This window comes from Bolinopsis microptera, chromosome 1 (genome assembly GCF_026151205.1).
Source record: "Bolinopsis microptera isolate Bmic1 chromosome 1, MBARI_Bmic_1.0, whole genome shotgun sequence".
NCBI classification, from domain to species: domain Eukaryota; kingdom Metazoa; phylum Ctenophora; class Tentaculata; order Lobata; family Bolinopsidae; genus Bolinopsis; species Bolinopsis microptera.
In genome coordinates, this window is record NC_087072.1 from 19601510 (window position 1) to 19618172 (window position 16663).

The 16663-nt window shown below is 37.7% G+C and overlaps 1 protein-coding gene across 1 annotated transcript in view; it reads right to left on the reverse strand.

The window, feature by feature from the left end:
• The window catches only part of LOC134820096 (cytochrome b5-like), a 28695-nt gene extending 14118 nt beyond the window's left edge, over positions 1-14577 (reverse strand). Inside the window, exons 1-5 of the mRNA XM_063830319.1 lie at positions 14489-14577; positions 13671-13769; positions 13432-13560; positions 13073-13096; positions 12865-12887 (exon numbers count right to left, since the gene is read on the reverse strand). Of these exons, the coding sequence (XP_063686389.1) occupies positions 12865-12887; positions 13073-13096; positions 13432-13560; positions 13671-13769; positions 14489-14560 (347 nt within the window). The 5' untranslated portion in view covers positions 14561-14577. The remainder of the gene's footprint in view (positions 1-12864; positions 12888-13072; positions 13097-13431; positions 13561-13670; positions 13770-14488) is intronic.
• Between the last annotated feature and the right edge of the window lie 2086 nt (positions 14578-16663).

A 16663-nucleotide genomic window follows, 5' to 3' on the forward strand; every position in this document is an offset into this window, starting at 1 on the left:
TATCACAGTTCACTTGAACAAATAGCAGACAAATGTCTCCAAAAGACCAAACATCCAAAATAACCAAAAAGGGATCCATAAATAAACAACCCTGGTTCACACAAGCCACTAGAGAAGCTAAAATATCCTGTGCTCGTGCAGCTCAAATTGTTTCTGATTTCCCCAATAGCGATTATCTTCGAAAAATTTTTACCAAGTAAAAAATACGTACAAAAGTTTAATTGACCGTACCAAAACAAATATCTTGACAAACTGAATACAGATATCCGAATCTGGTAAAATTCTAAACTGGAAACAATTCAAAAAACTGAAAAAATTTAAAGGAAGAGTGACAAATTTGATTGCCATGACATGGACAACTTTCAAAAATTCTTTGGTAAACTTTATGCCAATGCACATAGCACCATAACTGTAGAGAATAAGGAAGAAATGCTTCAAAATGCAGAGGCAATTAACAATAATTGCCAACCATCCCCTGCCACAATCAATACTCAATGGCCAGATCTCTGTGGACGAAATATCTACTGCGCTCTCTCACTCAAAAACGGCAAAAGTTCCTCGGAGGATATGATATGCAATGAAATACTGAAGACCTTGTCCACAACAAATACACAACTCCTTTGCAAAGTATTTAACCGCTGTTTGGACACTGGAACTTACCCGTGGAACAACAGCATTATAACACCCCTACACAAAAAAGGCGACAAAGATAATCCCGACAATTACAGAGCAATTGCTGTGAGTAGTACAATCGGGAAACTATTCTCGACCATTATGCTAAACAGGATAATCCAAGTTCAAAAATGAATACAACCCGGACCCCATAAATCAACTTGGCTTCGCTAAAGGAGCTCAAACATATGACCACATACTCACACTCAACACCATTACGTCTAAATACAAAAAGCTCAAGGTTCCCGTCTATGCTGTTTTCGTGGACTTCCGGAAAGCTTTCGACTCTGTTTGCCGTGAAGCTCTTTTCTTAAAGTTAGCTAAACTAGGTATCACTGGCAAAACATTTAATGTCTTAAACATATGTATAAAAATTCCACTGGCCAGATAAAGCTATCTGGATTTGTCAGCGAAAAATTTGATATCAATAAAGGAACTGAACAGGGTCATCCACTTTCCCCTGATCTTTTAAAATATACATTAGAGATCTTTCCCCTCGACTAGAATTTGATAACTGTCCAAAACTAATGAACCAACTTATCAGTCACTTACTATGGGCAGATGATCTGATACTCTTGGCACTGGACCCCAAAACCTCCAAAAGCAACTCGATGCTTGAACAATTTCTGCTTGGAATGGGGCGTCGAAATTAATGCAGATAAAACTAAACTCATGAAATTTAATTCCCGCTTCGATAATTATCAGCCGGTTCCCCTCAAATAGGTAATCATTGTTAGAAGAAGTCGAGTCATACTGTTATCTAGGAATCGAAATACACAAATCCGGCACATTCACAATGCCCGAACTGAGCTCAAAAAGAAAGCCATGCGTGCACTTTATGGCATGAAAAGCTCAGTAAACAAATCCAAATCATCATTCCGTTCTCTAACAACACTCTTTGACGCTCTTATTAAACCTATCGTTCTTACGGAGCGCCTATTTACACACCTAATATGCTATCATAAAACACATAACAAAACAAGTCGATCTCAATATGGATCCCGACCACAAAAAAGAAATTTCAAACTAGTATCCTCAGAAAATTAGTCTTCTGAACAGCGAAAAAGTTCACCTTCACTTTCTTAAATGGTCCACTGGGTGTAAATCGTAAAACCAGTAACGCAGGCGTCTGGGGTGATTCAGGCCGCTACCCATTAATCTATGAATGTATTAACCTCACTCTCAAATATACCCAACGCTTGAAAAATCTCAAAGATAACTCCCTTGTATCCTTAGCTTTCAAAGAACAGATGAACATGAAATTGGACTGGTACAGAGGTTTGGAGCATGTCCTCGCGCTAGACCCATGTTTCTCTACCGATCATGTCACAGCCTACCGCACACTCAAAAACAATCACTCCAAGTCAATTTCGAAAGTAACCCGAGTATCGCAAAACCACCAAAAGAGGACTTTCTTATTCACAACGGTTTCAAGAAACGAATTCCTCCGCAATCAACACAACCCATCAGGAGTAAATATTCACACCACACGTCATTACTAAAACTTGAAAAGTAGCTTTAGAGAATATTGGGGGTCCTGTATCAACCACTTCTCGGAAATTAGAATTCTATTGTGACCTAAAATCCAAATTTAACAAAGAGTATTACCTAGACAGTGTCATTAAATATGCAGACCGTGCTAATATCACAAGACTGCGGATAAGTGCACATCGACTCGAAATTGAACTTGGCCGATATAATCAAACTCCTCGCGATGAGCGAAATATGCTCCTGGTGCAATATAGTCTTAGGTTCTGGTATTATTGAGAATGAGATCACTTCCTTAACCATTGTGATCTTAACGCTGCATCGAGGCGAAAAGTCCTAGACAAATCCAATCAATCATATCAAATTCAATCAAACCATCTGCGTCATCTTGTTCTGTTTACACTGTCATCCCTGGAGCAAAACGTGCTCAAATTCATCAGCAACAACAGTGAAATCATTGAATTAATCACGAATGAAAGTCAAGTCCACCTCACGAGAGTCGTTGCTAGATTTGCCACTACGACGTGTTTTAACAACCGCAAGAAATTCGTCGACTCTCTGGCCAGTACATGAACACTGAAAATCACTGTACCAGCGCTTTTGTTCTTTTCGCGCAACAACGAGTGCAAAGTGGCCTGGCTCAAACATTACAGCATTACCAAGGCGATTGTAAACAAAATATTTTTTGTCAAAATCTTTATGTTTCACTTTAGTTTAAGTTATATTAATATAATAAATTCAAATCTATGATATTGTTATTATCTTAACAGTTACTATTGTAGCTTAAGATTTTAAATTTGTATTCCTTGTATTCCTTGTATTCCTTGTATTCCGTGATTAGGTAAACCAATCATATACACTATGAAAAAAACCTCTTTGCTCAACCGGTCATCTAGAAGCTACGTTCAAATTTTTTTAAGGGACAACGTAATTCGAATCCAAACAAAATTTCAAAAATTTTCTTATCCACTACCCCAAAACTTTAAGGGCAACTATCCAACTATTTTGGCCCCCCCCCAATTATAACCCTTTAAACCCCCCCGAAAACATTAGGGGAATTTTTAAAGGTTTTAAAGGGGGGCTATATTTATATCGCTTTGAACTTATTTTTTTTTTGGGAATTCCTTTTACACTTTTAATTTCAACAAATTAAGCAGCAACTTTAACTAAAACTTTATTTGAATAGAAACTATTCGGGGGAATATTATTTATTCAATAAATTTTTTGCTTAAATCTCTTTCAATTTGTTGCGTTAAAGTTTTAAAGAAATTCTCCAAAAAACAAAAAATTTTTAAAGGGGTCCCCCAATTTAAAGGGTGTCGAGTCAGGGGCACATAATCCCCAAGTAAATTTTTGTTAAAGTACATAAAATGCTTGATAACTTCATCTTTCTAATCTTTTTTGCCTCATGTTTTCAACAATGAAACTTTTAATACTCCCCTCTTGAAAAAAATTGGGCGTTCGCTTTTCAGAAAAATTATTTATATTTTTTAAATTTTGAAGGGGCTTTCTAAATTTCAATTTTAAAATTTCACAATCCTCAAACCCGGGTTTTCTATCATCCAAAGAACACTTCAAATTAAACTCGGGGGGCTTTAAAAAAGTATGCCATGACTTTTTGGCCCCCCCCCGTATATATCTGTCGAACTTCTATCTATGTTTCAATTTAGGATTGAAATTTATCCAATAATTTTTTAAATTATACCTGATAAATGACCCCTGAACTCGCGTTTCCCCCAAAACATTTTTTCATTTGTCCTATTTAGCTTATTACGGATTTATCCGGAATCATTAAATATCATGGATTTTAAAAACACAAACCCCTTCCAAATCTTTTAAATACTAACCCGTGTTTTGATTGTCTGATTTTATAAATTCATCTCATTTGGGGAAAGGGGGTTTTTTAAAAATCCTCTATGGGGGCAATAATACAATTCTTTTGTGCAATTTAACACTCCCTTTTTTCCGAATATCCTTGGCTTTTGTCTTTACTGAGCACACACCTAATTTTTGGGGTCGCGATTTTTCAAAAATTTCTACAAAATTTTTTAAGGCCCCCCCCGTGTACTATGGGGGGAAATGTCGTGGGTTGGGGGGTTCCCCTCCTACTTACCTTTTTGGAGGGAAATTTTTTTCTTTTTCGTTTTCCCAAAACATTCCCCCCAACTTCGCTTCCTTTTCAAAAGGGAAGTGGCCACAATAAACATGTATAAAAACTGCCCGCCAACTTTGTTGGCCGAACCCCCAAAAACGGGGGTTGCTCTTTGCTTGATAATTTTTAAAGGGGCTCCTTACCCCCCCTTCGTTCCCCCCTAATCAAAAGTTCATATCAAACATCAACATAATTCTCTGTGCCCATACTGGGGGCCAAACTCTTTTTAGGGGCTCTTAAACTTCGCACCTTCCCTTCCGCCCCCCCGTTTAAAAAAGATGGTTTTTAAAACTAGGGGTGAACCCTTTGGGTATACATAAAATTTTTGCCTTTTAAAATCTCCACAGGAAAGCCTGGGTAGGATTTTAACCCAACTTCTTTCTAAGTTGTGGGGGATCCTGCCTTGAACATATGTTACACTCTCGATAACTATTTTGGAACAAAATACTTTGCCTTAGGGATCACCCCCCCATTATATAAGGAGGGAAAGGGGGGCCCGGTTGTTTTTTTCCCATCGTCCTTATAACACTGCTTTTGCTCTCGCTGCAGATAAAGGTCCTTTTCCTTTGCCAAATGCAAAAGGGGGAAGGGGAAAACAAGAAAAGGGGTGGAAAAGGGGGGCAAACTTTAATACAAACCTTTCAAATTTTAGTGTTTTTTTTTTAAACTTAAAATTTAAGGTTTTTTTTCCTTTTCACCTTTTGAAAAAAACAAAAGTAAAGGTTACTTGGGGTTTTTTCAAAAAACGGGATTTTGGGGAAAAGTGGGCCCGGTGGGTTTTAAATTTTGTCGTGTTCCTTTTCCCTTTTTTCCATCAAAAAAAATTCCCCCAAATTGTCAATTATTTAATATCCTTGATCAAATGGGGGGGCCGCGACTTTTTTTAATTAAAAATGTTTTGGGATAATATTACTATTAGGGAATACCCCAATTTGTACGTGGGAGGGTATTTATTTTGTACCGATTATTTACCTTTTCTGATAATTTCTTGAATTACATCAATTAATTCTACCAATTTAACTGAATTTATGTGTTTTCCCCCCTATTTTATCATAAAATTATCAAAATTTTTATCAAAAAATTAATAGGATTGGGGTTTACTTTAAAATTTTATAAATGGAAATAATTAGCGTCCGCCAACAAAACAAGGGGGCCCAATTCTTTTTAAAATGAAACAATTAAATGTTTCGGTTAAGTCGTAAATAGCATAAAGAACCCCAATTTGTTTTTTCAGTTTTCAAACCAATTTCCCGATTTTAACTTTTAATTTAATTCACTAATTGGTACGGGGCAAAACTGATTCCCATGAATACCATAAAATTTAAGATTTGGGAAAACCCCAGGGGAATCTTTTATTTAATCTTACCCCAATATTATAGTTTAGCTAAATTTTTTCCCCGTTCCGTTGTTGGGGTTCAATTCACTTAAATAATTTCTCAAATTTATTTTTTTCAGGCGCCTTTTTGGGTTTCCCCTGTCATTATTTTTTTTCTTAAATTTTTTCTGTTGAAGTTTATTTTTATTACTTTTTTTTTTTTTTTTCCCCTTTCATTTACTGTTTCATTTTTCCCTACTGCCCCTGCCGTTCGTGTTACGGACTAACTTGATACAACACTATAAAACCCCAAACCCCGGGCTTCTATTTTTTACCTGGGGGTTTTAAATTTTGTTGTTTTTTCTTTTATCATTTAAAGCCAAACATCTTGTTTGGCGATTTTCAGAATGCTGAAACAATTATCTACTTCACTATGCCCTCAAATTTTGAATAAAATCACTCCTTAATCATGGTGTTAAATCGATTTGAAAAGTTGTTACTTTGTCAAAAATCAAGTTTTAAAAATGGATTAATTTAATGACGTCATGAAGTGGTAATGATAAGGTTATATTATTTTTTGATATAATGTAAAGTCTAAACAATTATCTTCAAGATTAAGACCTGTGGTCCGAAATGGCTGTAACTTTAAAGCTTCTGATTCTACGGACACTTGAATGTAGGCAATAATTGACTACCAAAGCGTCTATCACAGTGCTGGCAAGCATGCCTTTTATACGTTCTATACCGTTTTTCAGGCATTAAGCATTAAGGCTCATTGGAAGTCGTTCAGCAGGTTTATTTTTAGTTAAGAAATAGTTATGTCATGAAAGTTTTTGAGCGCATTGTTAAACGTAAACTGCTTTCTTTGACAAGTACCCTTCTTGATCCCAGGCAGCATGGTTTCTAGAGCACAAGTCATGCACAACCAATATGGTTGATTTTTGTGATAGCCTGGCATTGTCTCTAAACGAAAACATTATAAATCATGTTGTGTATTGTTATTTTGCTAATGCATTTGATTCTGTAAATCATGATATCCTTCTTCTGCTTCATTAAGCTAAAGACCTTATATAACATCGATGGTACAATTCTCAAATTCCTTACCAATTACCTTCAAGGCCGTTACCAAAGAGTGGTTATTGGTAATGAGATGTCATCTACCCTTTCAGTTAATTCTGGTGTCCCCCAGGGCTCTATTCTTGGTCCCTTACTCTTTGTATTGTTTATCAATGATATTCCCCTTGGCCTTTCGGATGATACTGATATTGTTTTGTATGCCGATGATACAAAAATCTGGCGTAAAATACATTCATCTTCTGATAATGCTAATTTGCAAATGGATATAGACTATCAGTATCTTTCTGATTGAGCACTAAGAAACAAAATGCGATTCCATCCAGCAAAATGTAAAGTACTTGTTGTTTCAGGGAAACCATCCTTATCTCATCCATTCGCATATAATCTTGATGGCTCTCCTCTTTTGTATGTATGTAGAGTTAGAAAAATATCTTGGAGTCGATATCACTCCTAAGCTAAGTTGGAATAGTCAGTGCGAAAGAATTTATACTAAGGCCTGCCAACAATATGGCCATTTCTTCTGTATGGTTAGAAGAAATGGCCATATTGTCATTGATCAGAAACGTTGCCGGGCCCTTTGCCTTTCCCTTGTTCGTAACCAATTCGAGAATTGTTCCATGATCTGGCGCCCTTGTAATAAACAACTTAGTGATAAATTAGAAAGTCTCCAAAAGAGAGCTATTAAATTGATTCTGTTTGAAGAGGGCCGCAGTTATCCACCTGAGCAATATGTCAAAAAGTGCAAGCTTGTCGACATTCCAGACAACCTTATAAGGTAAATGCGGCACATATCAAAAGTATTATGATATGATAATGTACCACATAACAGTGCTGTAGTGTCACATATATATAATAATGTAATTACATAATTGTGGGTGGCGTCGTCTGCTTACAGTGCTCAATCGGCAAGCCGAGAGCTAGATACAAAATGAAACGACCGGTTGAGTCAGACAACTGTTTCAATCATGATACAAAACCATGATATCATCAGTGACAACTGAGGTATAGGAACTAAAATCAAAATTACAAAGCTAAATTTTAACATATACATTCACTCGTGAAACAATACTAGGGGTTAGATATATGAGTCATTAGATTATAAAAGGAATTTCCGTTTATGGCGGCATTTTGTGAGGATTTCCGTTCTGGAGTTAAGTAAGTGTGGGTCAGAGGATCGAAGTAGAAATCTTACTTCGACCCTCTGACCCACACTTACTTAACTCCAGGACGGAAATCCTCACAAAATGCCGCCATAAACGGAAATTCCTTTTATAATCTAATGACTCATATATCTAACTCAACAGATGGAAGAAGCTCTAAAAGAGACTAGGAGAACAGCTATCAATCTTGGAATCGCTGAGGCCAACCGTGATATCACGAGAATACGGGGTGTTGAAAATCAAATGCTTGAACAAGCTACAGAAGTTTTATCAGAACAGCAGATAATACAACTTAAAAGGAGCATGGATAAAACCCAGTCGACCACCCACCAAAAACTCGTAAAGAAACACTCGGTAAAATTTAAGAATAAGAGTGATACTCCTATTTCACCTACTGATCAGCCTCTTTATCAGAAAAGAACCGAACGTTCTGCTAGCCAGCAGGCGTATAAAAAACGATGCCGGAAACACTACAAACATCGTAAAGCAGCTGAAAAGAAGGAACGTTTGGCTGCTAGACTGAAAACTATAGATGACTCCAACATGGTCATAAACTTTTCAGACATCACCCTACCACCAGAAGCGAAGCTGTTCCTTGCCAAAGGCACAGGTTTCGTCAGTTCCAGAAAACCGGATAGGGACAAACTGCACTACGATACCAGGGAGCTGATAAGAAATATAGCATGGAGAGCACATCATAACACGAACAACGATGAGGAAAATCGGGAAGAGCAAGACACCGTACCTACAGATCTATTTCCTAAAGCACTCTACATCAAGCGCACAGGTTGGCCCCCATTTCAACAACCAGGAATCGAAGAACTGAAAACAGAAATGAAACAACTTGTAGATACAATAGTACTGAGCAGACCCACCCCCAACCTGACAAAAGCGGAAACTAGAGGCCAAAACTGGTGTAAGAGCATGATGCGCCTTGGTAAATTGGTTTTCACAAGAGCTGATAAAGGAGGAAGTGTCCTTGTGATGAACCCCCAGGATGTGGATAAAGCTATAAGAGCTGAACTTAGCAAATCAGATGGTTACAGCAGTCTACCAGAAGACCCTAATGATGGAATTCTTAAAAACCAGAAGTTGCTTATTGAAAATCTAATCAATAACGGCTCTTTCAAAAACAAGATTTTAGAAACCATTACAGGGTACACAGAAAGAGGAGGGAAAATGAGAAAAACCTGTTTTAAGACAAGGACAGGAATACCATACCCACTATTCAAGATCCACAAACTAGACCCCCAACAAATCCTAGACAGGACCATTCCCCCATCAAGATTAGTACACGCTCTTACCCAATCTCCAACAACCAGGCTTGAACAATTCCTTGCTCACCACTTCGGCCAAGTTTCACGTAACTATGCTAGTGATGAATACATCAAGGATACAAACGATTTCCTACACCAAATAAAAGAAGTCGGAATAGAAGAAGGCGAATTACTCTATACTCTAGACGTGAAAGCCCTTTACCCGAGCATGGACCAGACCATCGTTCTACAGTCAGTCAAAGCAGCACTGGAAGAGGATAGAACCCTAACCCCTGAAATCAGAAGCGGCATACTCCCATGCATCGAATTCTGTCTTCAAAACTCTACTCTAGAGTACAGAGGCATGTATTTCAAAGCCATCAAAGGAGTACCAACAGGCGGCTCCATATCTAGACCTTTGGCTGACACATTCCTCAAATTTCTCAAACTACATCTCAAATCTAAAATACCAGAGTGGGATGTACTCATCAGATTATGGAAAAGGTATATCGACGACATTTTCGGTATATGGAGAGGTACGAAAGAGGAATTTGAGGATTTCGTCTCTAAACTCAACAGTGAGTCATCAACTTACGGGATAGAGTTCACAGGGGATGGAGGTAGAGAGCTAAGCTTCTTGGATGTTAAGGTCAGGATAACAGATCCAGAACACGACACACCAGTAACTCTGGCTACCTCTCTGTTCAAGAAACCTACTGATAACAGATCTTTTCTACAGAGGAACAGTCACCATCCTCCTCATGTCTTCAAAAGCGTTCCTTACTCACAACTTCTAAGAACAAAAACCATATGCTCAGATGAGGACACTTTTATGGAAGCAGCACAAGAGATTATGGGAGACTTCAAGAAAAGCGGATACAGGGATGCAGAACTTAAGGCAGCATTAACCAAAGCTAGTCTGGTTAACCGGGATCAACGCCTTACACCGAGGGAGAATACCAATGAGTCTATGCCAAATAGTGAACACTGCAACTTGATCCTCTCAACACAGTACTGCAAGGAACTCAACGAAATCAGGAGCTTCCTTGAAGATAAGAAACAAACTATTGAGCATATCATTGGTAAGCAGGTATCCATAACAATAGCTCACAGAAGGGACAACAACATCGCAGTTGAAATGTTCAAGAGGCGGAGATTTGCGACAACACCTGCTGACTCAGCACCCAACTCCATCAATACGGCGGACATAACATCACAAGCTTGCAATAGACCTCGCTGTCTTACATGCAAGCTAACTAGTGGAACAGCAAATGGTACTTTGACAGTTAACAAACAGATTATCAGAATTGACATGCGGCTTAACTGTAGTAATGAAAACGTGATTTATGTAGCCCAATGTAAACTGTGCGATAGTGGCTTTTATTTCGGCCAAACCTGGTTGACTTTAAGCACACGAATGAACAGCCACAGGGCAGCTTTTAAACCAGGTTGTTACACTAAATCGGCCCTTTCCATGCACATATCTGAAATGCACCAAGACAAACTTCCTGAGAAATTAAGCAATTTTAATTTGGGTATTATTAAACAATGTAGTAGAGAGGAACTTAACATGTTTGAAGATATTTATATCGAGAAATTTAAAGCGAGGATTATTGGGTTAAATAGGAGCAAAGTTACCGGGAATTAGGTCCGATGTTTGGCTATTTTTACCCTTTACACTTACACACACTCTCTCTTAGGTTATTAGCAGTAAAGTGTACTTTTTGCTTGCGAACGTGTTTCCTCCTTTTAACTTCCTATCTCAGTTCAGTCTTACTCTGCACGTTTTGTAGTTGTTTTGGCCCACTCCATGCTTTCACAGTAGTTACCTTATTTACATTACCTACTTCGTACATTTTCCTACTGACTTTTTCTTTTGAATTTTACTTTTATACTTTCGGAATGTTGTTTATTGATAATTGATTTCAAATTTCCCGCTAGATGATTCATCGATCCTGTTGATGGCGGTAAGCCGAAACTAGTCGAGACTCTGCGGATCATCCCGAGATACGTTGTATCACTGCTTATGCTCAATGATATCTAAAAAATATCTAACCCCTAGTATTGTTTCACGAGTGAATGTTTATGTTAAAATTTAGCTTTGTAATTTTGATTTTAGTTCCTATACCTCAGTTGTCACTGATGATATCATGGTTTTGTATCATGATTGAAACATTTGTCTGACTCAACCGGTCGTTTCATTTTGTATAATGTAATTACATATAATTCAGTTCCGAAAGTGCGCATTTTAGTGCCAAAAGTGCCACATGTTACAAATGATAGTGCTGCAAGTGCCACATGTTAGTGCCGCATGTTACATAATCTGATAGTGCCGCAAGTGCCACATGTTAGTGCCGCAAGTGCCGCATGTTACATAAGATAGTGCCGCAAGTGCCACATGTGAGTGCCGCAAGTGCTGCATGTTACATGAGATAGTGCCGCAAGTGCCACATGTGAGTGCCGCAAGTGCCACATGTTAGTGCCGCAAGTGCCGCATGATAGTGCCACAAGTGCCACAGTGCCGCATTTACGTAATAAGGTCGGCTCGATCATAAGGTCAGCTCGATCATAAGGTCAGAATCGTTGGGTGGTTGCATCTTTTTTGTAAATTCCAAAGTTGCACTTAGTCGACGTCACGTACAGCACTTGGTACCTGATCACCCCCCCCCCCCCCCCCCCCACGGATATCATAACAATGATATCTGGCACTCATAATTATCAGGGTACCATGAAACGTAGAGAAAAGTGTCAAAGGGGGGGGGGGGGGGGGGGCGGGGGTCAGGCCACGATTACGTAATTTTGCTGCCAGGAGGGGGAGGGGGTGGGTCTTGATTAAGGTTGATTACGGAGGGGGGAGGGGGGAAAAGGCTAAAATATTGATTACGTAATATGTGAACGACCCCTAAGTGTGTGTAATCCAAAGTAACAAAGCTTAGTTCTCGGTAATATTTAATACTACTCATTCCTTTATTTTGTTATATTTCAGGTTTACAGTACAAGAATACACGATATAATATGATCTCACAAACATCCCGAATAAAGTCTCACAGTTAATGGCTATTGAATTACGTACATCCAACAAACCATTAATATGCAAAGCCAATCTAAATAGAAATATCTTAGGATGTATTTCAAGATGAACTTGATCCTACAGTTCGACACTAACCCCACTCTCACTGTATTTGGGCATACATAAAGTTATAATATCTAATTATAATATGTTTTTATAGCGCATACATTCATGTGATAGATGGATCCGTCATGCACTGGGTCACGTGCAAATTTACCATTAGTTTGATCTGATTTATTAATCTCAACACTTATTTTACTTCGGACATTCCAACAGCCACATTGTTACACAAATGTGTAACCAGCCAATTACAGGAAGCCGAAGGATTCAATTATACATTAAGGTAGTGTGTACCATACTTTCTTCGCCCGAGACTTTGCTGCAATGGGCAGCTCCTCATTTAACCCTCACACCCGATTTCTCGAGTATTTGGCTGAGTGGACCGGGGGGCTGCATAGACCACTCAGGATCCTTAGCTGAGCGTCGACGACGCTCACCCCACGGCTAGTGACAGAGTCGGGAATCGAACCTGGTACCTCAAGCAATACCAGGCGGATTAACCAACTGAGCCACTAAGCCACTAAGCCGTTTATAAAAAGGTAAAGTGAATGCAACTATAACAACTAATTAAGATGAACTTATTTAAATATCTGATCACTTATAAGATAACACACCCTTTGTCGTCACTTTCTGCTGTCTGAAAATAAATGTAATGATAGGTCGCAAGAGGAATTTCTCAGCGAAGTTCTGAATATCAATTTGTGACAAAATTTCAGAGCAAATTCGTCTTTAATTTAGTCACTACACATTATCATCAGTCATCACTATTATCTTGGAATTTCTACAGTAAGAAGATAGAAAAGAGTCAGACACAGAACTCACCGCTCCTTTTTCTGTACGATCGTCCTGCAATGATAAACGATATCAGCATCATAAATCAGGATTATGATTTTTAACGTGCACTAAGTAGGGTATGATGCAAAACTTAGTAAAATTGATTAGATATTTAAAGTGATGTTAAATTTAGTTCAAAAATACATGATGAAATGAAATGAAACACAATATAAGAATGATAATAGAGTTTATTTTTATTTTCATACGTTTGTGCATTTTTCCCTGACAAATTTATTCAGATTAATTTCTCGCTAGAATTCAAATTATAACAGAATTATAAAAAGTTCAAGGGAATGATCTCTAATGAAAGGGAATTCATCCCAAACAGTGATTAAACCATAACTTACATCATGAACATCTCCAATATAGTATTGAGCAAGCAGATCTCTTGCGTCTAAGGAGTGTCCGACATCCTCGAAAGCATAGGTAGCCTCCGATCCTGCATGTTCCAGCATAACTTCTACGCCACCAGGATGCTGAGAGGGCACAAATAAACAAACTAGATACAAACTATAAAGGAATACTGAATATAAATAGTTACTAATCATAACAGAAATCTGAGAATCTAGGCAGATTCCTAACCCACCTCTTCAAGGAATTTGGTGACATCGTATACTTTATTGTGAATTGCCATCCATATATTTTCAGCATCGCAGTGTTTGGACACCTCCTCCAGCTTGTACGTCTGTGAAGAACATAATATTGTAACATAATCTTAACATTATTTCCATTTTGTTTCAAATTATTATATAAGACAGCTCAGGCTACTTCAGATAATATTAAAGAACCGATGATATAATCATTTTTATTTGCAACCAGTTCAGAATGAACAAGAATTGCGCCCGTTGTTTCGTTTTGGCAGACGCTAGATTTCCGTTCACTATAACTATAAATATAAGCTCCAATCAGCTCACTTCATAATAATAATATTCATACACATCAGTACACTATACTACGCATGCCACGTACAAATTGGGCTTGGCCCGCTTATAACCTAATCATTAATTAATACTATACATTACACCGTTAAGTACATTGAAACACAGTCGCGCCGCGCATTCATTGACCACAGGCTATCTATACATCACATCTCCGCAAGCAATCCTCGCGCGCTGTACTGCACGCTGGTTGTCATGGTAACGGACGGAAGGACAGATGACAACATATTCAGACCCACCTACCGCTATCTCCAAAATCCACGTTTTTCTGCAAAAACGTCCATTCGTAACCTTTCACTATTGCCTTTTTACAAAAGGGTGAACGGAAAAAATCTATCAAATTATCTCCCTAAGTAGGCTAATACCTAAAATGCATAGTATAGTATATTATGGCAATAATATCCCAGAAATAAAACATGGAGAAATCATTGTGCACCTCATAGAAAATGAATAAATTGATATTAACCTTTCCTGATGACTCCTGTCCCTCCATAGTTACATCCAATTCTTTAGCAAATGATCCTGTTTCGTTAGACATGTTGCTTTTAAAAGCTAAAATTAATACTTGGTTGAAACATAATTAATAATGCTATATACTATACACATGAATGTTGAGATAAAATAAAATCTAGCTGCATATAAACTTATTTGTAATATTATCGTGGATGGAGAACAGACTTAAAGTGACATGTAACACAGCATTATTTACATTCTAATATTTTGTAATAAGGCAAAAAAAAACATTTAACTCATTCAAGAAACTATTCTACTATGGTTTAAATTTGATGAGTCCTCATGGAAATTTTCTCTACTTTTAAGCTGTTTCTAATAAAAGGCAGTAATATCCATCAGCTGCTTTTGATACCATTGCTCAATATTTTTCTTAGCCGAATTTATTGCTACAGCGTGCCGGTCAAAGGTCAGCACTTATTAGTAATTGTATTATGATTTTCATTCACACTTATTGAAAATCGAGTCTAGAAATCTTCTTCTATGGAGCAATCAGCCTCAAACTTTCCAGGTTTTTTAGTAGAAAAATCGTCAAAAAATAGGTCAAAAATTTTCAAAACCGAAGGAAGCAATTTCATAGGCCTATCCCAAAATTTTGTCTATGGAATCTCTTCTAAATGATCCTTAGATTGCTCAATAACTGTAGTTCAAGAAGCTCAATGCAAGTAGCAAGTGGCAAGTGAATTAAACAATGCATCACATGGAAAATCGTATGGTATGTGAGGGTTTCCGCACTTATATTATCATTCTATTATCATTATCACGAGGTCAAAGCAACTGAAATAGGAAGTAGGAAATCTGTGAAGAATACGACAAACTTGTCCTAAAGGAGTACTTTAAGGATCTATATCAAACTCTATTTGAATCGCACACTGGGTTTGGATTATCTGTATGGGGTTGTATTAGCAATAACCGACTTGACCTCCTCTTTAAAACACAGAAAAAAATGTATAAGAATTCTGTTTGGAGGTCATTAAAGAAGCTCACCTAGAAAAGTTTAAAACGAGGTCGAATAAGCATGCAGCAAAACAGGTTACCAGTCCACAGCCTATACAAGTACACTTTTCCTTTCGAAATTTTCTAAACCATCTTCACTATTCATTTACAAGTATTATATGTGGGACAGCTGTCGAAAAACATCAAATAAGATAGTTTAAATTTCATATGACATCTTTGATAGGATAGATGTGTCTGTGTCTAATAGGAATAGTTATGTAAGTTATGCGCGCTAAGTATGTTAGCGCGCATAACAAGGCGCGCTAGCATTTTACTGCCATTCTATGTTTCACTGATTTCTGGGCCACAATACACATTATGTCCAATTTGATTCTAATTGTTGCTCCTAATCTGATAATTCTAATGACAGTGACTGCTCCCTATTAACCAACCGACCAACATTTTCGGTCGAACCCTAAAATTACTAATACCAAATTTAAACCCCGCATATGTTCATTATATGCAGGCCTCTTGATTTATGTGCGTGTATAGTCTCCAAATCTGCTCTCTGCTCTCGGACTTTGTTCTTTTGAATGGAACTGTTTGTATACTTTAACAAATAGTGATTTTAACTTAGAGATAAACTGCTATATTATTATATTTGTGTACCAATGTTCACCCAACTTAACGTCTCTCACTAACACCATCGCCCGGCAACCAATTTTAAATTAAAATTTATTAACGATCTGACAACAGACTGGCGATCAACGTTCCCCGTATAGTAGCTCAACGGAGGGGTAATCAGGGCAGGTGTTAATGAAAAATGTACGTGTCCTTCCACAATCCCTTCTGTTGGGTCACACGTTATTGGGAGCTGAGATCGCTATCGTGTAACTAGAAGCAGTATATACAAAGTAACTTAGGTGATAGGTGATAGGCAATATGAAATTACACATCTTATTTTATCCCGTCACCCATGGACTTATCAATTAAGGGCTGATGGTGGTGTCATCGTTTGCGAATGCCGGCCCATCGAGGAAAATCTTTTTACTTTGTTTTTTAACCATTATAAAGTATGATTAGTCGGATATAATACTGAGTTCAAACAGTTCCCGAAACGAAAAAGCAAACATTTGATTTTTGTTTCGGCGACTCAATCGTCGATGGGCTGGCAAATATTTGTTGTCGAGTAGTG